At 38.4% G+C, this 25,413-nt stretch overlaps 1 protein-coding gene across 3 annotated transcripts in view; it reads right to left on the bottom strand.

Moving 5' to 3' along the window:
* The window catches only part of AOPEP (aminopeptidase O (putative)), a 290,214-nt gene that overhangs the window by 122,670 nt on the left and 142,131 nt on the right, over positions 1–25,413 (bottom strand). For 2 of the 3 annotated variants that reach the window (XM_054986685.1, XM_054986684.1), the window contains exons 12-13: positions 23,742–23,804; positions 22,987–23,070 (exon numbers count right to left, since the gene is read on the bottom strand). In XM_054986685.1, coding sequence (XP_054842660.1) covers positions 22,987–23,070; positions 23,742–23,804 — 147 coding nt within the window. Of the gene's footprint in view, positions 1–22,986; positions 23,071–23,741; positions 23,805–25,413 lie in introns of those variants that run through there. The other variant, XM_054986686.1, reaches the window with a different exon arrangement.

A 25,413-nucleotide genomic window follows, 5' to 3' on the forward strand; every position in this document is an offset into this window, starting at 1 on the left:
TGATCAGTGCATGTGTTCTGGACCTTCCACACACCCTCAGATGGCCCTTCTCCCTCTTGCCACGAAGTACTGGTCACTGAAGCTGCTCTCTCTCGGACTCCCTCAATCGTCTGGACCTGGTAACTATAAACCCAACTCTGCAACTCTCTCCAACTTTCCTCCCTGTTTTTTCTAGTTAGCTCTGTGTGTGTGCTGTGTGTTTTATGTGCAATTGATATGTAATATTTTAAATAAAAACCCCTTTTTGACTGAACATCTGCCTGCTTATTGAAAGGGTTCTCTAGAGGAAGGGATCCTCATATATACTGGCACAAAAGATCCCAGTTACCCCCTCTTGCAAGCTTCTCCTTGTTGCTAATTCCCACTCACATGGAGACCTGCTCTTTGGGTAACAAAAGGTACCTGCAAGTGGTAGAAGGGTTAATCAGAATTGTTTCCATAAGGAGCAGGCATGGATGGAAATCCTTTTTGCATACCAGGATAAAAATTTATCTATGTGAGATTTGATCTCACCTGAGGTTATGTATCTATGTGGGATTTGATCTCACCAGAGGTTATAGAGGGCCATTGACATGTACTATCTATAGCTAATGGAAATGAACTTTGCACAGCATCCTCATATAACTCTCTGAAAAAGAGGTCCATTGGTCAGACGGTATACAGGAAGATATTAAGGACTTAATTCCAGAGTCTACCCATAATAAATTTCCAAAAACGGGATGTATTTTTTACCTTTGCCACATGGATCAATTGTCCCCATATTTCTCTAGCATATTCCTTCTTACTGTATAGTATCAACAATTTATATTCTCTTTTTTGGGTCAGCAATTGAAGCTGAACTTTCTATTTATCCTTTTCTTCAGAAACCAGATATTGTTGATAAATTCGTCTTAACTCTTTTTTTGCTGAATTCAGGGATTAACATACTAGTATCTTGCCCTCCTAGATTGACTTTACAGGAATATATATGGGAATTGTCAAGAAAATGATGTTTTTAGCTGATTCTTGGCTTTCAGAACTTAGGTTCAGGCTTTTTGGCCTAGTTAGGTGACAAGAAAAATCTCTAGAAACCTTACTGTAACTTGAATCAGCTGTTCCCAGAGAAGATAAACTTGGAGACGGGGACTCATAGAATCTAGGTATAGATGAGATTATTTAGATCAGAGGCCTTCAAGGCCAGGAACAGAGAGAGACTTCCGGTTTGGGATCCATGGAGGTCTAACGCAGCTCTAACCGTGGAGCTGACCGGGCTGCCGTTTAAGTGGCCGGCGGGGCAAAACAAAGCCCGTGGCCAACTGTTCTCAGGCAGAGAACAGGCATAGAATGCTCAAGCACCTCAGGGCGCGTTGATCTCGGGTGAGGGGGGGGTCCTACGCAACGGATCCTCTCCCGACCCTTGAGGTCCCACCCTAAGACAGGTCGGCTATAATCTCTGCGGCAGTCCTGGTGCCAATGCGGCTGGCATAAGACCTACATGCCCAAGCTTCAACAGGGGAAAGAAGAGTGGATGGGAATCTAAGATTGAAACAGCGATTACAACCCATGGAAAGCGAATGAGAAGGTAAAGATCACTATCTCTTGAAACGGGACAGATTACTTAAAGTAAAGAAGAATTAAAGCAAACTTTTAAACTGCAACAGACTAAGTATAAGGAGGGGAGGACCCGGCAAGAATTATATTAGAAAAAGGACTAAGTTAAACGAAGTTATTAAAGAAATTGGACTATTGTTTTGAATACCTGTGGTTATAAGGAGATATCAGGCTGTGAGAAAGTTTCACCATCGTGAGAACTGCTGTGGGAAGTCGGGAAACAGGAAGTACGTAACAACGATAGAGTTGCTGGAGAGAAGCGGCCCTTGCCGGAGGACAGGAAGAAGGGAATCGCCATTTTTGAACGGGGAAGAGCCGCGGCTTCAGCGAAAGAGGAAGTAAGTCATATTGGATTACAAAAATCATAGAGGAACCATAGAGAAAAGACGCCCGACATTTTGGACTCTTTAAAAGTTTTTTTTTTTGAAAGACCGGGACATTTAAACTAAAAGGACATTAAATTAAACGCCACGGAGCTAAGGAAGAGAGCGGACTCATGGGAGCGAGCCAAAGCAAGCCCCACGATGTCGAAAAAAGAGTGGCAATCGGCGATAGAGAATTTGGATAAAAAACTTTTAGAAGTGATTAAGGAGCTCAAGGACATGAAACCGGAGTTGGTGAAAGAGGTTAAAGAGGTTAAAGAGACAGTAAAAAATGAGCTGGCAGAAGTGAAGAAAGGTATGGAAACAATGCAAAATGACCTGCAGGGAACACAGCAAAGAGTCAAGGTAGTGGAAAGTGCGGTGGAGAACTTAGCAGATACGCAACGAACAGAGATGAGGGTGATGAGGGGGAGAATGGCGGTTGTGGTGAGTAAACATATGGAGAAGCAGCTGAGGTTTCGCGGCTTGCCAGAAGTGGAAGGAAAGACAGCTCAAGAACAGATCGCTGAGGTGTTAGCTGAATACCTGGGGAAGGAGGAGGAGAAAGTTGTGGCTATCCTAGATGTGGTATACCGTGTAAATTCAAGATTTGCGACCCAGAGGAAACTACCAAGAGATGTGATTGTGCAATTTACGACTAGAAACATAAAAGAGAAGATTGTGACTAAACAGTTTCAAGATCCATTGGAGATTGATGGCAAGACGATTATCATCATGAAGGAACTACCCAGATCGGTGTTGTTAGATCGGAAAAAATATAAAGCTCTAATTCAGATTCTGAAGGACATGAAAATAAGGTACAGATGGGAATTACCAGAAGGAGTGTCCTTTGAATTTGGAGGAGCGAAAAAACGCATTAGATCTGAATTAGAGATGGAACAGTTTATAAGGGACAATGAAAAGGACTTACCAGCAACAAGACTATGAATATGGAGTGCAAAGTTTTATCTTGGAATGTAAATGGACTTAATTCACCGAATAAGAGGAAAAGTATTTTCTACTGGCTATTAAAACAAAAATGTGATATTGTATGCCTGCAAGAGACTCACATTAGAAAGCAGGATGCAAAGTATCTAAAATTGAATAAATTGGGCAGTGATTTTGTAGCGGCCTCCAATAAGAAAAAAAGGGGAGTGGTATTGTATATAAAAGAGGAGCTACAGCCAAAGTTAGTGATGAGAGATGCGGAAGCCAGATTTTTAGCAGTGGAATGTATATGGAATTTAAAGAGAGTATTGGTGATTGGAATATATGCACCTAATGGAGCAAAAGAAAGCTTCTTTGAGGACTTGAGGAAGCAATTAGATGAACTTTCTTATGACCAGATAATTCTTGCAGGAGACTTCAATGGAGTGACAAACTTGGAACTGGATAAAAAGTCAGCAACTGCACAAAAGAAAAGAGGATTATTACCAAAGACGTTTTTTGTATTGACGCAACAGGAAACCTTAGAAGATGTATGGAGAAGACAAAATCCCAAAGGCAGACAATTTACGTTTTTCTCCGCGAGACATTCTACGTTATCAAGAATTGATATGATCTGGGCCTCAAAAGACTTAGCGCTTTGGACTAAGGATGTGGAAATAATGCCTATGGTAGGCTCAGATCATAATCCAATTATGTGGAAGTTGGGGAAAAGGAGTAAAAGGAGAGGATGGAGAATAAATGAGGATTTGCTGCAAGAGGGAGAAAATAAGGAGATGTTGAGAAGAGAAACAAAGTTTTTCATACAATATAACATGAATAGAGAAGTACCAACCAACAAGGTATGGGATACCTACAAGGCAGTAATTAGAGGCATATTAATGGACTTAAATGGAAGAGCCAGGAAAAAAAAAGAGGAGAAGAGACAGGAGATCACGGAGAAAATAAAAGCCAAAGAAATACAGTTAAAGAAAAGACCAGGGAAAAAGAAAATCTACCAGGATATTAAAATTCTTCAAGAACAGCTGACAGCAATGAACAACAAAGAATTGGAATGGAATCTTAAGAGAATGAATCAAAAGGCGTTTGAAGGTGCAAATAAACCTGGGAAATATTTGGCATGGCAATTGAAGAAGAGAAAGGAGAAGAAAATAATAAATAAAATCTGTGAGGACAATTAAGTGTACCTGGAACAGACAGCTATTAGCAGGGCCTTTTATAAATTTTATGCCAAATTGTATAATAAAAAAGAGGTGAATAAAGACTCAATAGCGACATATTTGGGGGAAATGAAGCTCCCAGTAATTTCGGAAGCTTGGAGAGACAAATTGAACAATGAAGTAACGGAGGAAGAAATAAGAAAGGCAATACAGTCAACAAACTTGGGAAAGGCGCCAGGACCGGATGGACTTACAGCTAAATTTTACAAGGTAATGGTTAATGAACTGGCACCATCCCTAAAAGAAGTGATTAATGGTGTTTTAAAGGATCAACGGACCCCAGACACTTGGAGTGAAGCCAATATATCACTGATCCCCAAAGAGGGGCAAGATTTGACCAATGTGAAAAATTATAGACCTATATCGTTACTTAATAATGATTACAAAATCTTTGCGAAGATACTGGCGGAAAGAGTGAAGGGATGGCTTTCTGAAGCTATTGAGGAGGAGCAAGCCGGTTTTTTACCAAACAGACAAATCAAAGACAATTTAAGGACAGTTATAAATGCTATTGAATACTATGACAAACGTTGTGACAAGGAGGTTGGTTTCTTCTTTGTGGACGCTGAAAAAGCGTTTGACAATTTGAACTGGGACTTTATGTTTACCACCATGGAAAAGCTACAAATGGGAGAAAGATTCATAAGAGCAGTAAAGGAAATTTACAGAGACCAGAGTGCAGCAATTGTGGTGAATGACGAGGTGACCAAGAAATTGACTATAGGTAAAGGTACAAGACAAGGTTGCCCGTTGTCTCCACTGTTGTTTATTTTGGTTTTGGAAATACTGATGATACAGATACGAGAAGACAACGCAATCCGTGGAATAAAAATAAAGGACTTTTCCTATAAGGTCAGAGCATTTGCGGACGATATAATGCTAATTGTGGAAGATCCAATGGAGAATATGCCAAAAGTAATAGAGAAAATTAAGGAATTTGGAGATTTGGCAGGATTTTATGTAAACAAAAAGAAGTCAAAGATACTATGTAAAAACATGACTAAACAAAAACAACAATTATTAACGGAAATAACAGACTGCGAAGTAACAAGTAAGGTGAAATATCTCGGAATTGAACTGACTGCAAAGAATATAGATTTATTTAAAAACAACTATGAGAAATTGTGGACTCAGATAGAGCAAGACCTGATTAAATGGAATAGACTGAACTTGTCATGGTTGGGAAGAATTGCAGTAATTAAGATGAATGTGTTGCCAAGAGTGATGTTTCTGTTACAGACAATACCAATTATTCGAGATTCTAAGCAGTTCGAAAAATGGCAGAGGAAAATATCAGACTTTGTTTGGGCAGGCAAAAAGCCTCGAGTGAAAATGGAAGTGTTACAAGATGCAAAAGAAAGAGGCGGAATGCAACTGCCCAACTTAAGACTTTATTATGACGCAATTTGTTTAGTGTGGTTGAAAGATTGGATGACGTTGAAAAACCGGAAATTACTGGCCTTAGAAGGATATAAAAAAATATTCGGATGGCATGCATACTTATGGTATGATAAAGTAAAAGCGGACTCTATGTTCTTACATCATTATATTCGGAGAAGCCTATTCACAACTTGGAAGAAGTACAGAAATTACCTACAAGATGGAATCCCCTCATGGGTGGTTCCATATGAAGTAATAGATCCGAGAACTGTCGATAATGAACAACAGTGTTTAACATACAAGGAGATAACTCGAATGGAATTTTCTAAACCCAAAATAAAGACGCAAGATGAGTTGTCTCCAAGTTACGATTGGTTTCAGTACAGACAGATCAGAGATCTTTATAATTCGGACTGTGTGAAGGGAGGGATAAGAATGGAGAATTCGGAATTAGAACAGGCACTTTTACAAGAGGACAAAAAGGAAATCTCTAAGGTATATAAAGTACTGCTGAAATGGTATACTGAAGATGAGACAGTTAAAGTGCAAATGGTGAAGTGGGCTATAAACTTTAATAAGGAAATAACAATGGAGGCGTGGGAATACTTGTGGAAAAATACGTTGAAGATCACGACATGCACCAATATCAAAGAGAATGTCTACAAAATGATTTATCGTTGGTATATAACACCAAAGAAAATTGCACTAGGGAATTTGAATACGTCTAATAAATGCTGGAAATGTAAAAAGCATGAGGGATCTTTGTATCATATGTGGTGGACTTGTGAGGTAGCTAGGCAGTACTGGGGGGAAATAATAAGAGTAATAAGTGAGATTTTACAATTTCAAATTAATAAGAACCCAGAACTCCTGCTACTGAACTTGGGAATGGAGGACATTCCAGCACAATACAGGACATTGCTATTTTACATGACAGCAGCTGCTAGACTTTTGTACGCACAAAAGTGGAAAGTGCAAGAAGTGCCAACTATCGAGGACTGGATTTATAAATTGCTGTACATGGCGGAAATGGACAAAATGACAAGGAAACTGAGAGACCTTGATCCAGGACAGTTTAACACGGATTGGGAGAAGCTGAAACAATATTTAGTGAAAAAATGGGAGGTGGGAGGAGAACTGTGGCAGTTTGAAAATTACTGAAATACAATAAAAGTAGAGGGAGGTGACTTTACCGGGGGGCGAAGAGTTAAATGAGAATCTCTAAGCAACTATTTTATTTGACTATTATATATAGTATTAAGTATTATAGGTGTTATTATAAGAATTATAATGATGGAAATTAACTAATTATAAGGATAGAAACTAATTAATTTCATTTCTGGCAATAATTGTATAATGGAGATATTCTATAATTGCAATGAAGTAACTTAAGCAAGGTGGGAAAAATACATATTAATGTATAGACTATGTGTTAAATTGATTGACTTAAGTTGGAGGTATATATGGGTCAAATTGGTTGACTATTTTTGGTGGATAGCTGCATAATGGAAGAATTATACAATTAAAACAGTATGAAGATATGTAGAAAAAGTAATATATAAAGTATAAGTTAAATTGGTTGACTTATATTGAATGTACTGTTTATAGAAGTATCTAAAATTATGCTAAATGAGGGATAAATTGTTTGTCCCATATTGAAGATGAGATTATAAAACAGAGTATAGAGTATCAAAATTAGTTAAATGACTATTATTAAATGAAAATATGCCAAGAATGTATTATTTAGTTACGCATTATTTAGTTGTTAAAGTAAGTAGGAAGACAGAGGAAGCACTGTGTTATATAGATAAGCTTAGAAGAAAGTGAAAGTTAATGTTTGATAGATAGAATAAATTTGAAATGAGCAAGGGAAAAGGGACAAGGGGTTGGAAAACTGTTGGAAGTCAACAAAAGGGGGGGAAAGGGAGGGGGTTAGAATTGGAAAAATTAAAGGAAACTGATTGTAATGTACAATTTAATGATTTCTAATCCAATAAAAAAAAATTTTTTTTAAAAAGGCGAGGAACAGAGGGGGAGGTTCATCCCTTACATTCTACTTCATTAGTGGTTAGGACATGGGCAGGGGGGGGTGCTAGGTGCTCTTACTGCAACCACTCTTCAGCTGCAGAGAGATGTGTTCACATGCCTTAGCAACACCTTGACTGGACCATCTATTGTATTTGTACCTCAAAGGCTTGGACTAAGTATTGCTGTTTAGCTCTAGCCATATTTGTTTCTGGTATTATGAATTAGAGATGGGCACAAACAGCAATATGAACAAAAAAAAGCCACAAACAACCCAATCTGCTGTTTGCGAACAAGCTGTTCCTGAGGCCCCATTCTAAACGAACAGGTGGTCGTTGCAAGCCTCATTCGTTGCTGCTCGTCAAGCCAGACAGTCTGGCACCTGCAATCAATTCCCTTGGCAATTTAGGCAGGGATTGTCTGAACTCTGTCTGAACTCCTGCTGTTGCCCTGGAAACCCCAATCTAAGCCCAATTTAGCTTGATAGGCAGGTCTTCCTTTCAAGCGTGGAGCTCCAAATTTGTTACAAGAAAGCAAAGAGCGGGGGGGGCCCTCTCAGCTCTGGCTTAGTTTGCAGATAGTGGAGAGGGAGAGAGTTGCCGTTGGCATTTTGATAGGGAGAGTGCATTGGTGCTTGAATTTTCTTTGTGTGTGGTGGGATAGGGATCTACCCCTTCAAGTTCCAGGACTGCTGCTAGGCTCTGGGGCCAAGCTATTATTTATTATTGGTACCTTTCCTGGTGCCTGCTCAGGTCAGGTTTCTGGGAGTGGTGCAGTAGGGATCTTGACTTGGATGATGGCTGGAGGAGAGCCTGCTAGCCCCATGAACAGCCAACCACGAACATGTTCATGAACAGGGCCATGTTCGTGGTTGTTCGTGAGTCCCTGTTCGTAGATGGCAACAAACAACGAACATCATGTTCGGTTTTTTTCCTGTTCGTGCCCATCTCTATTATGAATTACTGGTAGGAGCAAAACAAGTGGAAGCCACCATACCGCTAACAATTTTGAGATAAAAAGGTAGAACACTTCCATGCCTCAGGAACCTTCCAGTACCTTCAATACTGTAGCACAGTGGTTAAGTGGCTGGGTGTGAATCAGCACTCTTCTAGTCCAAATCCCACTACTACCATGAGCTCAGTAGGTGTCCCTGGGTAACCCACACCTCTCAGCGCCACTCCCCAGCTGAATCATGGAGATATTAACAACACTGACTTGGTAACCGCTCTGAGTGGGGAACTAATCTGTCTAGAAGAGTGCTATATACTATTTCTTCTTCTGCATCTTGGTTGTCATGAAAGCATTTACAGGCTCTAGTTACTGCTGGGTGCTATTTTATGGATGCTGAAGTGACATGGAAGCTGGGACACATAGCTGCTTCCACAATCAGCTATGGTGCTACCTAGTATGGATGAGAGAAAGGACATTCCTATGGGGTTTTTTGTTAGTTTGTTGTTTCCTTGTCTGGCAATTTGAGAGAGCTGGTCATCATCACAAGAGAGAGGAAGAAAGCAACTTTAGCACTTACAAAATATACTTAAGAAATGAGTAGATAAGAAATATCCCCTGTGTGGATGGGTAGTAGTAGTGGTTGCCTTTTGCTTCACTGTGGGGAGAGAGGAAGGAAGCTATCTTACTAGATAGTCTGTATCTGAGCTATGAAGATGGCATGAAGAACAGCAGAGCCATGCTGGTCATTCTGTTTCTTCTCTTTTCACAAGCTCATGAAACTAAAGAAAGGGATTTTAAAGGTGTTTTTTTTTTTAATATGAGCGGTAACCATGATTTCCTAGCCAGGCAAGGTCGAACTGGGAAACTAGGTAGCTGTTCCCTTTCATATCCTAGCAACTCGATTGTACCTGCAGGCAAAAGGAGGTACTATTCCAAACATAAGACTGCCTCCTCTAATGTCTTAGAAGAATGAAGCTCTCCCCCCAAGCACTCTCTAGTAAATGCTGAGGAGTTTGCACAACACAAGATTTTTTTTTAACTCCCTTCTGTGTAACTGACCTTTCCCTCTTTTTATTTTGTAGAAATAGCACAGTATAGCAGTTTACATAGACTTGACATATTCCTGTTTTATGCAAATGTGCTTCCTCCAAAGTTTCAAAGAAAAACAAGCACATGGCTTTTGTACTTTTGTGCTACATTTCAGAGAAAACTGCATGTGCATCCTTAGATATTTTAAAATAAATTTTCCTGTCTCAAAAATTAACGTTGCAGCTAACAAAATTATGGTTTTAATTATGGGAGAAAAACCACCATATAATTACAGGTGTTTTCTCAGTAAATGTGGGTAATCATTTTGTTGAAATTTATTGTCTTCACAGGTCAATTGCTGAAATAATGAGAACTTTATCTTCACGTTTTCAAAATAGTAAAGAGTCCAGTAGCACCTTTAAGACTAACCAACTTTATTGTAGTATAAGCTTTCGAGAGCCACAACTCTCCTCATCAGATTCAAGATCATCAGATTCTCTTAATCAAGTCAATCTAAAAATGTATCTAAGAGATTCCTTGCATACAATTTGCTAATAACGTTTAACAGATTAATCAGCCTGTAGTTTGTTGGATCCTCTCTTTTACCCCTTTTTATAAAAGGGAACTACTATGGCCGGACCCCATAATTTAGGTATACAGCCTGAGTCATCAATATAGCTAAAGAGAGGGGCTATTTTGCAACTACAGACGAACACAGCTAACTCCTCTGGTTCTATGACCATGTTTTCAAAAGTTCTGTTCTTGACGACTGCTATACCCCCTTGCCATCTCTAGATTTAAATCTAGACAATCTTGTTAATTTTGAAACAATTGCACTTAACAAAATCTAAACATGGTTTCTATACGAACAAGACTTTAAAAAAACTTACTAGCATTCTCAGGAAGGAAAGGTATTACACAGGATTGATATCCTGGAGCTACTTGTGCCAAATATCCCATTAATGGAAACTAACTGGAGTATCTGAAATGATGAGCTTTTGCTTACACAAATAGGGAGAAATCGTGTATTAAATAAAAGCTCACGGGCAGGTTTCACACAAAACAGTTAGCACAACATTCCTGAATAACATAGCTTTTCCAAGTCCAAAGCCACAGGCACATTCTTCAAAAAAATTCATTCTAACTATACATGTCACAAGGTCCAGTGAAATGAAATCAATGAGAAACATCAAGAGTATCAGAGATTCATTTCAGTGGGCTTGCTCGGTAAGAGATGCAAATTGACTATCTGACAATAAGATCCAATCCCTTTGCTTATTTCTAGGTCTTCATTGAAGAGTCTTGCAAAGAGTGGGACACTGAATTCACATAAACATGCTTGTAACGTATCAACATGCAACAAGGACAAGACACCACATACAACTTACCAAAGTCCAAAGCATATGAGTTATCCAAGAACTGCTCTCTCAATCATTTCTCCAGGAAGGGCAGATGAGAGACTGGATAATAATTAGCACATCATTTGTCTGTAAGGATTTTTTTTTAAAATAGTGAATGGTTAACTACCTTTTTAGCGGCCAAGTGAAGGTTCCCTTAATTACCAACTGGTTTATGATGGACATTAAGGGCTCAATAATCTAGCTTACATAATTTTAGCAGCCAGGATGAGCAAGGGTCTAGTGCACAAATGGTGGCCTTCATAGACCCCAGATTCCTGTCAACATCCATCATGGGAACTGAGTCAAAATGGTCCATAAGCAGTCCAGACAAAGCATTAGGCATTTCTTCTGCCTGTTTTATATTACAGGAAACATCCAGACCGTAGCATATGTGTGTTTTTTCTCAGCAAAAGCTCTGCAAAGTTGTCACTGGTAACGGTCTGTTCCTGGGACAATAAAGGTTCAGTGCTAGGACTCAAGAGATATTGAGATACCTCAAACAACTGAGATGGTCACATAAAAATAAAATTTCTTTGCCACTATTATCACCACTTCATAGGTCTGCCAATGTGCTCTTAAAATATTGTAATAGACATAAGTCAATAGTACTGTTTTTCAATAGTTCCATTAGTCATATTTAACCTTTACAAGTAATATCCCTGCACACTATTATTTTTTCAGCACCAGCTTCATGTTAAAACTATCCTTCTTAACTACTTAAGAGTATGTAGATAAAAGAGGCTGACCTCTTCAATTCAGAGTCTATGGCAGTATGACTTTTTGTTTGGTCCACTTACTTTTCCATTTTTAATAAATGTCTCCAGAAATTTTATCTGCAATTTTATACTGCTAATGTAACAAAAGCTACAATCAATTCTTCATCAAATTCTAAAGCAGTGCTTTTTATTTTACTGTTGCTCTGGGCAGCGAAGAATTAACCCCCAAAGGAACTTAGAATACTCCCCATCCTAGATGGCTCGTTGTTATGCTTATATAAGCAAATTGTTCATCTTCTAAGAGGCATGTATTCATGACCAGATATCCTGGAATAAAAAATATTGAATTCACTTTAATTTATGCTTTGTTTCAAATTCACTGGGTGAATCAGACTAGGATTTATTCCAGTTTAAGTAGTAAAGTAAGCCCTATCAGGTTTGTTATTTCTCGTTCATATTCCTACTGAGAAACAAAGTAACCTGTAACTTTCAAAGGTACAGCAAGGAAGTATGGCTAGAACACTACGTTCCTCCACGGCAGTTTCACTCTTCCGAACAGGATCTCCTGCATGTGCCACCCTGCACATGGGCGAAATCAACAGCAGCCCATACACAGGCTTTCTCTGTGGTGGCCTCCACCCTGTGGAATGGCCTGACTGAAGAGGTCAGGAAAGCCCCCACTCACCTAGCTTTCCGCAAAACCAAATTATTCAAAAAGACTTTTACTCTGGTAGGAGGGCTGTATGCTCTGCTAATGAGTTAGGAGCCATAGACTTCACCACTATGTTGTACTGGATTCCTGCTAATGCTATGTCTTTATGAACTTGTATCCATTTACCCTATGGCATTGTTTATGGAAATGTTCTTGATATTGACTGCACTAATCTCACACTGTGTAATCCACCTTGAGTCTCAGTGAGAAAGGCGGACTATAACAGACATAAATAAAAATTCATGTACAAACTGTTTGTACAGCAGTCTCTGAATCTTTGTTATGTAAAGCAAGTTCCAATAAAATGATTTGTAGTTGAAGCCTAGGTCATTATTAAATACCAAACAACAGACACAACCTAGGCCTACACACAGCAGCTACACAAAATTTGTTTAGAAATAAATCTCACACAAATATTAAAATACTGTATGTTGGTGATGTTTCTGGAGCTGAAAGGCTCCTTAATAATTTAAGTAAACTTGGATAGAAATATTTGATAAAATATTGATCACCAATGACTACATAAGCCTTCTGACCTATTGAAGTTTTATAGAGATAAAGACTGTCAGTAATGCATAATGAACTGCTGCAAGTTTGCTGAATATTAAGGAGGAATATTCATGGGAAAAAAACCTTCTGCAATAATTGTGAAATATCAGTCTTGCAGTTATGCAGCTAGGATGATAATCTTATTACTGGATGCTCAAATGTATCATAGCTTGTTCTAGCCTCTTCTTACACTGTCATCATACCAAGAGGTTTTAAACAAACCATAAAATACTGTGTACATTTTCAAACCCTCTTTTATTATTATTCAGCTCCTATTTATAGCAGATTATCTCAATAATGAACAGAGAGATGCTGCTGCACCCATGATTCAGAGGTGGAAAATACAGCAAATGAAGAACACACATACATGCAGACAGACTATATCAAACTATCTTAAAACATTGATTTCAATGGCAATTATTTACGAGAAACAAGCCAAATTTCTCCGAAAGAGAACTGCATGTGGCACTGAACGATGCTCTTCACCCCACCCCGCCAAGCTTCCTGGAGTCAGTCAGTCTGTCTCATCTGCAGTCATACAATAGGCAGAGATCATGAACACAAATTGTTCTCTATGCTGAAATGTCAGTACAGTTGGTCCCAGACTTAAGGCTGCAGGCACGTCTGCTTCGCTTGAAACTCTAAGAAGGGCTAATCTTAACCGTTCTAGGCAGTGAAAAAATACAATAAAGAAATGGCTTTGCAGCATTACATGTGTTACCAACATTCATTTAGAACACAGTTTAGATTCTTATCATTGGCCATGTTGAACATCCTTGGGCCAGTCACACACACACAGCCTAACCTATCTCATAAGGTTGTTTTGAGGATAAAATGGAGAAGGGGAGAATGTTGTCAGTCATTAGGGGTCTCTCCATTGGGGGAAAAAGTGGAGTATAAATGAAGTAAATAAAAACATGAAATCCTCAAGATATCAGTTTAACTTTTAAAGATCTTACAACTGCTATGATTTTTCATATGGAGATCTCCATAAGAGGTTTTGAGATGGTAAAGCCATCTGAAGATTTTACCACCTGACAAATGTTCCTCTGAAATTTGAAGATGCCAATGTAATAAATAAATTTTAAATAGCCAAAAGGCAAACAAAATGTTATTCATATGACCCTTAAAAGTGAAACTGCTATAAGTTAGTGTATGTTCACCACCATGTGAAAGCTGCATCTCTGATCAAGCTATTCATTACACAGAAACAACATAATGTGCTGGTAGCCAATAAATCTACTGTATGCTAGCTACCACTTAAAATTGAATAAGCCCACTCATCCTTTCTTATTTCAAGGTTTTTGAACTTCTATAAACCCTCACTTGATAAAAATGTTCCTATTGTAAGATTGCCTTTTCTGTTTTGGATCCTTTTACAATAACCAAATATTAAACAGTTTGTGGCCGTTCTTTTATTACTTAGCATTTTTTGATTGCTTAATGAAATTGTATGTCTTATGAAAAAAGGTAGACACATTTCCAAAGCTAGACTCAACAGCAGGAGTTCTGAAGTGTTAGAAGAAAAAGTAAAGGTTAAAAAAGTAGCAGAAGGAGGACAAGCGTTAATCTGAAAACAGGGCCTAACGTGGTTCAGTAAAGGTTACTAATCCTTTTATTTCATCTATGCAAACTACTTATTGGCAGAACAACGTACAAGACAATTCTGAATTAGATGTAAAAAATACAGGTTTGGCTGACATGGTTGGAAAGAGAGTTTTACATATAGAAGATGGTGAGAAAGAGGAGGAGGAGGAGAAAGCTCTTGGATTCCAATTAACCACAACCATTAAGCAGAGACGATGCCGATAGGACAATAAAGAAGCTAGAGTAATGGATGCAAATTGTCCCATCCTTTTTGTAGCACTAAATTATCACAAACATCTTAAGGGTGAGGAAGGGAAGGAACAGAACAGTGAGAGTTGTCATCATGTCAACCCAGACTGACAAATAAAACATCTATTTGTTTCTAGGCTTCAGTGTTCAAACTGCGTGGAACTTCTGGAGAAACAGGGTTGAACTTACCTGTAACTGTTGTTTATTGAGTGGTCTTCTGTGCAAGCACGCACTGGAGCTGCACATGTACAGGCCAGCCTTGGAGAAGATTTCCAGACTAGGAGTGCTCCTCCTCCCTTTTGTGCTTTCTCGCCAAAAACACCCCATCACCAGGAGAAGGTGTGCAATTTTCTCAGTTCTCTCTGTGCCGCTGACGGAGAGCCTCCAGAAACAAAAGTTCTAGAGAGTTCACAGAGGGGAAGGAGAGAAGGATGTGTGCAGGGGAATTCTGCTTCCCACATAGGCTAACAGCTCCCAGCATTTACAGTCTACAGTAACTGCATTAGAGATTAAGTGCAGGCCCAGAAGCATGCGCAAGCTGTGCAGCAGGCTGATTTGGGCCCCCAATGGGCTTGAATGGGCATCTCAGGGCAGCATGACGACGTCGCTCCTGGAAGTGACATCACCACGCCACCCTGGAAGCACACCTTGGAGGCCTCTTCTCACACCCTCCCCCCCCACCAGGTAAGTAGTGGAAGGGGACAAAGGGTGGGAGTGGGAGATTCCCCGCCCCTACTGGGGGACCTGGAATCTCTAAGGAGACCTCTTCTGCCAGTTATTTTTAAGAAAGAAATTGAGAGGCCTAGAGATATTTTCTAAAATTTCTGTGCAGTTATTTTAAAGAAGAATTTTCTATTACTGCTTTATGTGTACCATTTCATCAACAGGCAAACTCTACAGGGTTTATGAAGCCAAAATTTGCTTATCTTTAAATACTAAAGACACAGTCTTACTTGCTCTGTAGTTAACCACGCACTAATTGCCCTGGGAGAACTCTAGAGTGAGGATTTGGGGACTGAAGCAAGCTGCTTATAAATATTACTCAATACTATAGCTCAGAGCAAAGGAGACTACAAATTAATCCTGGTCATTTCATGCATACTTGCTACTATAAGACTGAACTACAACTATATGTTTTTGTTTTTAAACTCATGCAGCAGTTCTAGACTCTATCACACATCATTTAAGAAGAAACCCCTCAAGTGATACTTGCAAGTTTGGATGGAGTTGGTGTAAATTTTCAACTGCCATAAAGAATTATTTTTTAATGTTTAAACTGATACTGGGAAACACTTGCTTGGCAAAACTCCTTCAACACATTTCACAAGCAAAGCTTTTAATAATCTGGCTATACTTTGGGTACCCGTTTGCCACCCCACTCCCAAAGAAACACATGGGAATGTTTTGTATTCCAGCTGCTTGCTTTGTCAGTCACAAACTGTACAAAACCTTCAAATAATTTTTGTCTCATAACCATGCCTAATGTAATATGAAAATCAGAATTTCTGCTCAAACTCTGTGAGATAATCAGCAGGATTACTGTACAATCTTTGCCAATTCTTACAAAAAGGGACAATGCTGGGGGGAAGAAAACCCACCTCAGTCCACTCCCATCAATCCAGCCAAGTAAAGACGGTAATAAATTCAATTAACTGGAAAAGAAGCTACACTCACTATACTAGTTTCTGGGCTATCAGGGATAGCCCCTCCCCCATAAGGGCATCTTTAGCATTACATACATCCTCTCTTTTCCCTCTGCTTTTTCACATCTCTCAGAACTAACAACAAGCAGTACAACATAATAAAGCTGCCAAAATGCTTACCTGTAACTTGAATCCACATGGCTTTCATGCCCTACTTACTTCAGGAAGCCAACAACGAAACACTCTTAAAACTAAGACAAGACCAGAACTCCTATATGTAGACATAGATGAACAAACCAAAGCTTTGCTTTTGCCTCCCATACCTCACAGTCTGTCTTTCTAAAGCCAAGAACAAAGAGAGTGGTGGCTCTAATTAACTTTAGCTTCTGCTAGGTATTGCTTTCCATTTCACCACTTGTGGGTGTTATTTCAAAACTGGTGTGCCAATAATCAAAATGAAATCAGCCACATATGGTTCTCCAAAGTGTCTAATCTTTCTAGACCCATTTCCTATCATTAATAATATGGCTGATATTTTGATCTTCAGATACTTAGCTCAAATTCTACGTTTCATAAATATTTTTGATAAAAAATACTCTCTGATACTAAAACCTCACAATTCTATTCAGTTGGCTTATATCACATATGTACTTGGTAACTGATTATTCATAGATGCACAAGTGAATCACCTTCACTGGAAACTGTTGTATTTGGAACTGATACCCAATGATATAAAAACCTGAAAGCTTTCAATACAGCATGATGGCTGTCTTATATCCCAGTCACACACAGTCACACAACAAACATACATTGACTTCTGAGTCAATGGATCCTGGTGGGGCATTCGAGGGGGAAGTTTCTCAGCTAAAATAAGTACTGGAAAGTTGAGAAAGCTGCTATTCTTCCTAAACAGATTTTAAAGACATACTGATAGAAAAAGATAGCAAAGATGGCCAAATAATGCAAAGGTAGCATTCAATTTCATTGGAAGGTATTGCCAGACCATCTCCTTCTATGAAACTTTCAGTAATTGATAGTAAGGAAAATTCAGGTACGTTTCAAAGCTACTGAATCATACCACTTGGAGGATCACATGTATGAATGGTCTCATGTACAAACCTTCCTACACTGACCTAATCTACTAGCCTTCCATGTGTTCAAAGTGTATTCTGGAACACAGTTCTCTAACTGGCAACCAAAATGGTACACTTAAGAAAATGTGATATCCCATGCTTTTACAGCCATTTGAAATGGCTCTCTGAAATTTACTGATCTTTCAGATCTCTAAGCTTTTAAAAAACTACATTCCAAGCCCATCCTCGACCACAAGCAGCATATTATGAACTCCATTAACAAGCAGCAAATAGCATAGTACTGAATTATTATATTTCTACCACAAAGGGGCACTGCTTTGATATTCTGCCTCAGACATTAATGTGCCTTGATCTAGACCTAACAAAGAAATATTTACTTGCAGCTCCACAACCTTATCTAATACGTTTAACTCAGTTTCCCTTTAAGAATAGCTCTACTAAAACATCTTTCTATACCTGAAATAATCAAGCATCCTATTATATAATAGTATAGTGCATGTGTTATTAGCAGTTCTGCAAGGCCTTATAAAAATATAACTTATTTAAATGGCCTTCAAAGTCAGATATAAGTTCTACTATAGCAATGTGGCTACTTTTTCCTTCAAATAAAAGGCACAACATGTCTGTTGCCTTTCTTTTCTTTGTAAACGTGTTTCACATTAAGGCGGCCTTAATCTTTCATTATGCAGGAGGGAAATGGCTGCCGGCAATGAAGCACACCAATTAAGTGATGCAATTCTATGTAAACTTTAAGCTACTTCTAACACAGAGACATGCTGGTTTATATTTTCCTAATTTAGAAATGGCCACCTCAGATTTTAAGAAACTAAACATAAATGCCATAAAATATATTTCAATGATTCAATGATTCTTTTAATGATCCCCTCAAAGGTGTCCAGATGCCAACATAGCAACAAAATATCCTGCCTATTATGGTATTAACAAAATACATGAAAATTCTGACTACACAGTTTGATTTGTTAAGAAAAATAAATGAACAGAAACAGCTTTAAAAGCAAGAGATAAGATGATACAGTCATAATATTCAGAAATCATGTCAAAATCATGGTTAAGGGAAATTAACTATGGTTTGGTATGTCTGAACTGACAACAGTAGATGGGAACTCTTCAGCAACCTGAATCACATGGTTTAAAAACTAATTTGCAAACTGTGGTTTGTACTAATTATAGTTGGGCATGATTTATAAATAGACAAACCATGGTTATGGCTATTGCTGTGTCTTCAGAGACTGCTGTCTCATGAAGATGGGAATGAACGTTTGAAGCTGAATTCTGAAAGGACAGAAAAATGAAAGAAGGTAAGCATTTGAATTTTGGAATTCCTGTTATATGTTTGGAAGCACAAACCATGGTTTGCTACCTTATCTGATCTGATAATGCCAGTGGGGTAGCCATGTTAGTTTACTGAAACAAAACAAACCAGACATCCAGTGGCACCTTAAAGACTAACACATTTATTCCAGTACAAGTTTTTGTGAGCTCTGTCCAAGCTTGAACTGGAACAAATGTTGGTCTTTAAAGTGCCACTGGACTTCTGTCTAAATCAAGCCACTAAAAACTTACTCAAGTGAATTCAGAAACACAATGTATTACTAGTCCTAAGAATCTATACCTTATTGCCAGTCGACTGAACACTTCACGCATACACACACAATTCTGAATGTGTAATTCAGACACTGTAAGCTTTTCTTACTAGAATTTCTAAACATTTTAATACTTTTAAATAATAATAGACTATTTTAAAAAGACAAAAGATATTAAACAGTATCTTGTATCATTAGCCTCTAATAAATGTAGATTAAGAGTAATTATGTTGTTAGTCTAAAATGAAAGCTCTACATTAATATTACTATTTAAATATTGTATTTGGTATCTGAAGACTTGAACACCTATGATCTTCCCTGGTCAAAAACAAACTGCAGCATGATGTGTGTATACTGTGAGCCATTAACGGAGAATGTGCAAGGTAGAGTATCTATTATATTGACAGCATATTAATTCTTGTCCTATTCTGGATAGCACATAAAATTACTACACATTCACCTATAACATCTTTCTTTTATGAACTTCATTAACATCATAGCTGATAATATGTTCCACTGATTATGAAATCCGAGGACAAGATAAATTTACTAATCTATTTGTCTTCCATGGTCCAAACAGCTTTATTTCAAGGGTTGTCAGTCTGATAATATCTCCTTTAGCCATCTTCTCATACACTACATATTATTATGAAAATAATAAAACTATTTTTGCACATCATCATGGAAAGCACTTTGTAAATATAATTTTCCAAACCTTCATATGTGATTTTAATTTTTCCTCCTCTATGTTAGCAATATTTATGTAATAGTTTTATTTATTTACTTACTTAAGGCTCTCTTTCACCTTAAAAATGTCCATTTTGTTACACTGGTTAAGAGCCACACTATTAATCTACCTTCTTATTTCCATTCCATAACCAGTTAATGAGAAAGTTTAGAAGGAGAAAGACCAAAATGATGAAGGAGAAGTGTCAGGCTATGTGCTGTATATGCTTGTCAAACCTTATTTCTTACCACTATTAGCTCCAGCACTAAAACAAAGACTACCTATGGGAAAAGGGAAGTAGATGATAGAAATTTTGAAAATAGAGGAAGCAAAGAAAATAAAAGAGTGCAATAAAAGATTGAAAAAGAAATCAATACTAAGGGGTACGGCACTGAAAGAAGAGAGATTGGATAGGGAACTTTAAATCAACTCATGGTTTAAATTATAGGGTTTTTTTGTTCTCATACAGTGATATGCAAAAACAAATATCTGAACACAGAAAAGAGCAGAAAAATGACCAAATGAAGTACAATTAATATAAGAAGAAGACAGGCTGATAAGGGAACTTGTCCAAGAGGAGTATCTCACCTATAGCAGTTCATTATGTTGTTTCACTCTACAGGCTTCTCTACTGAACAGAAGGCAGCGACCTTGCACAAACTTCCCCACCAGTCCTTACTCAATAGTAATACCTTCAAGGGCATTTTTAAAAGTATGATAACTGAAATGCATAATTTAACACAAGTGCAATCCCGTCCCCAGTTGCTAAAAAGCTGTTTCCAGACCGGAATATCTTTTGCTCCACAGAAAAAAATAGTTGGAGGGGGAGCAGGACTTCACACTCAAATGCATGAGTTGCTGCTTTGATTTCATGGTGTCTCACATAAGTTAGTAATGGCAAAATCATTCTTCCAGTAGAGGATATATGATTATCTTGTCATAACTGTAGAGAAACTGTGTATGATGGAAGTTTTAACTACATCTATAATTGGTCCAGTCAACATTAACCAATACAACTATATTTTGCTTAATGCTCCAATGCCTACATCTCCACTTCTTTTCTTACTATTGCAATTTGTTCCCTTCCACACACACCAAGGCAAGCTCCTACCTCCTTACAGCAGATTTTATGCATATTATAAATATTTATAACATGTTAGATAAATGTTTAGAACATTTTAAAAGCAGTGTGAATAGGATGAAACTACATGCAGTCTGATCATTAAATACTGGAAATCTATTTTGAAAAAAATTGCTTAATCTCAGCACTCATTACTGGTTCCATTCTTAAAATCCCTCCTATTTAAAGCTCCCAGTTACAAAATGGCAAACAATGCAGTCTTCGTGCCAATAAATACATAACGCACCATCCTAATGCCTATGCAAAGTTGTTCCTGGATCAGTGTGCAAAATGCTCCTCCCTTCTTTTTGGGCTGCAAATGTGGATGTCACAGCCACTCCTAGCAAACAGCAGTAAAAAAAACACTGATGTGAATTCCATCCAACAGCACAATTGTCACTTAAGAATTTGATATTTCCAGATCATTTTTTTGCTGAGACGACAGAAGAGACAGAAAACAACAATGTACTAAAATATCGTGTGTGACTTTTATTGACTCCAGAATTTGATGGAACACTAATTGCTTCCTATTAGTATTTGCTGAATTAAATATATAATATTATTAAAATAGATATTAATCTCAGCTGTTCAAAATGTGCTGTGACACCTTAAGACACAAACTAATTTATTATGATACACACTAATGTGCACCTGCTTCATCTGATGAAACTGAACTCCCACCTTGAAAAAAGAAATCCATTTAGTGTACATACTAAACAGCTTAACTTCTAGTGGACTGCAGTTTAATTTGAGCAAATTATGAATAGTAGTGCCATATGTATTTTATCGCAATACCAAACCTAACCTAAAATTAGCCATCACTCAATTCATTAAAATTAACTCCCTCTACTACTACCATCATACGCAGCCAAATTAGTTACAGACTTTTGTGACATACTAATGCCCATAGCAAGGCAATTCAGACCAGGAGTTGGCAGCCACAGTATCAGTGAGAACTTGGCTACAGAACCAGGAATGATTCATCAGACTTTCTAGAAGCGCTCATAAAGCTGCAAAGTAATACATTGCCTATTTAAGCCTTTCAAAATAAAAAAAAATAATCCTAAGAAAGCTTTTTCTAAAACAACAAAAAATTACAGTAGCTCTAGTAATATTTCTGTATCAATTATTAATTTATTAAATGGTCTGAGAAGAATTTTCTTCTAACTATTGAGTACACAAACCAAGAAACCCACTCTTACTTACCAGTATATAACAACAGACCAATTTACAAAACCAATTTACAAGTTAGCATCCTTGGGTATAAACTGATTTCCCCTAAATATACTTACTTGGAAGGAAGTCCCATTGAAATCAATTACTTCCCCATAAATGTGTCTAGGAAGGGCAACTAGTAGTGCTAATCTAAATGGTGCTATCCTACCTTAAATCCAAGTATTTCTAAGATTAACAATTCATGGAAAAGGCATCTATGATTAATGTCAAGGCAGGCAGGCAACACAATTTAATATATATGCACCAATAATATTATTCTTTAGAACAAGAAACTGCTAGACCACGAAAAGATCATAATAGAAAAATACACACGTGCTTATGTGAAACTCTTCTCCATTTTAGGCAAGCAAATCCCCAACCATGGTTTTCATTCAGTGTTTGTTTATTATTTTTATAGGAGCTGCACAGAAGCAGCAGTGGATTGTCCCATAACTGCAGAATTCCTTGTGGCTATGCATGCACCCATAAATAAAGAACGTCTATTCATCCTGCATATTGTGACATATCCTTTTGCTTCATGTTCTATTTGGGGGGAAGGGAGACTTAAACACAACAACAAGAACCAGGCTTGTTATCCAAAGCAGGAACTTTTTAACAGGATGGATAAAGAAACAATCATAAACGGCTGTTAAAATACTAGCTTGTAATCTCTCAAATTCTCCACCCCCCAAATTGCAAACAGTAAGTACAAATGCCATTTCACCAACACAGCCCTGCTAGGCAAAATGTACCTTCAGAAAGAAAAAAGCATACATAAACTTCTATACCGTGTTCATTATTCCACATAATTTAAAAGTCTTCCTTTCAACTTCTTCCCATTTTATAGATGCCCACCAGGAGCCCATACCTTTTGGAAAGTGTCTTCCTCACATCGCCTTTTCCTTTTGCTTCGTTTTCTGGTTCTCTGATTTACTTGAATCCATTTTGCGACCTACAGATCAAAATGATAGAGCTTTTTAAAGAAGACGCAACTGCTCAGCAAGAGTAAGAAACTATAAACAAACTCAATACACATTTTCCATTGCTTCACTAGGAAAGAAAAAGGGGGGAGGGGGAGATACTTTTCCAGTCTACAATACTGTGCTGTTGGACAATCTTTAGCTATTTTGCATGTTCAAAAGAGGAATGGTGTTTATTTCATCTTGCATACTATTTTGTTTTTGGTTGCCCTTTCGTAAAGCAACCTAGACTAAGGTGCAAGTTGTGAACCATAAAGGGAATCCTGGAAATACTAAGTTTGGAAAGCGCTATTGTGTATCCAAACCATCCTAAAAAGGCAAGAGTGCAACTTCAACAGGACTTTCTTCCAAGAACTGTTGTCAGAACAGGGTGCAACTATGTTAAACAAAAGTTTCTACTGCCTACTCCTCCTGCTTTTAGCCTAAAGTACCAGTTTTATTCTTCCAGGTTTGTATTAGGTGCTCATAATTAATCTAACGGAACAATCAACAGATCTCACTGGACGCCAACATTTATATCTTGGCAACATCATTATTATTTTAAAGGAGCTCTGAAGGGCACACATTTGCAGCACTGACAAGGAAACAGCAGCAAAACAACACATCCCTGTAACGAGCAGCTAAAAGATAAAGCATTACCTACCTCCTCATTCACTTGCTGGGCTAGCCGACACTCCTGCCAAGCCCGACTTTCTTCTAGCAAAGGCTAGACGGGGAGAAACAAATGAAGTGCGTGTTTATTGAGGATGAAGGTCGGGGGATGAGTTGCTCTTTCCCCTGCCCCGAAAATCGGACGCTCAGACTCCCTGGCAAATCTTCCAGATCTGATTCAAAACTTGAAGCTTCTTCATGCGCAGCAAACCTCGGGCAGTTAGCCTGTCTCTACTAAACAAAAGTCCTAGCCCGTTTCGGGTTGTTTCTCTTTCCAATACGAGAGTGAGGAAAAGAGACGAGGAAATGCAAGTAAACACGGTCTTGAGTCTGCACTGAAAACGGTCCCCGATCCCACCAACAACTCTCCCAAGTTGCGCGTGGTTCTTCTTTATTTTCCTACTGCACACGCGGCTGGGATTTGTATTTGCGCTGACTGCAGCAAAGCTATCAGCACTGACCAACGTTTCTTGTTGTTTCAGGAGCCAGATTGACGCCCTTTCTCGCTGCATCCACCGGCTGGAGAAAGTGAGCCCCGCCGCGCAGCACAAGAGCCCTCCTAAGGAAACGCAACACCTAACCGAGGGGGACTCCCCTCCCCTCCCCATGTTCCAGCCTCCGAGATTAGAGGAGGGGCTTGCCTTAAGGGGATACAGACCGATCAGCTTTGTTCGCCCATCGACCAAAGGTGCGGGAGGGCTGCTCTTGAACCGCTTGCTCTGCAGTCACGGTTAACGTCATGAGTTAACTACTACAGCGTCTGTCTGTCTTCCCTACGTCCGAGACGACTTCCCTTGCCCGGAACGTCCAGTTGGAAATCATTCACTGTCAGCATCAGCCTACCTCCCCCTTTCTCCGCGAAGTTTCCCTAAAACTGCGCATTCCGACTTCAGGTTGCCAGGTCTGGCTTGCGCAGGCGGAGGATTGGAAAAAAAACAACGACGGGAAGTAGCGCCTGATGCGCTTGACCCCTACAGAAAACGAAGGACGGTCCCTAATTAAGCGTGCCTTATATCCTAATATTCCAATGTTTTTGTACTGTCAGACATTTTAAATGATAATAATTTATTCAAACTGTCTACAAAAAAATTGGAAATAAATAGGAAAAGTGGGGGGAATTGCAGAAGTTACTTCCTAGTATATTCCATACTGTATTATTCCATACACTATTAGAAAATATTGACCTGCATTTTCTCCCATCACCCTCATATACAGGCCTATGCCACTATTCTCACAAGAAATATTTTAAAGCAAACTTCCCAATGGAATTGTTTCTGGAAATATCTTAACAACGCATATAAGAATTTAAAACTTTTTCCACAATAGCTCCTTGACCTCTGTGGAATCCAAAACTGTATCAGATGAATTCCCATGGAGACTCTGAAGTGCATCTTAAAAGCAAGAATTAAGTTTGCTTTTTGCAGCTGGAATCCTGCCATTTCTATTAGTCATGGGCATACCACAGCTGACTCCTCCATCAGACTTCAGTTCTACAAAGACTGTGGTTCATTTTAAAACAGCAAAATCCTGTGCACACATACTTGGGATTCAGACTCACTGAAATGTACCTGAAGTACAATGTACAATAATCAAGGAGCCTATATGAAAACTGAACAGGGTAAACACATGCTGATAATTTTGGAGACAACTTTAAATAACAGAAA

The sequence above is a fragment of the Eublepharis macularius genome, chromosome 8, assembly GCF_028583425.1.
Source record: "Eublepharis macularius isolate TG4126 chromosome 8, MPM_Emac_v1.0, whole genome shotgun sequence".
In the NCBI taxonomy this organism is placed as follows: domain Eukaryota; kingdom Metazoa; phylum Chordata; class Lepidosauria; order Squamata; family Eublepharidae; genus Eublepharis; species Eublepharis macularius.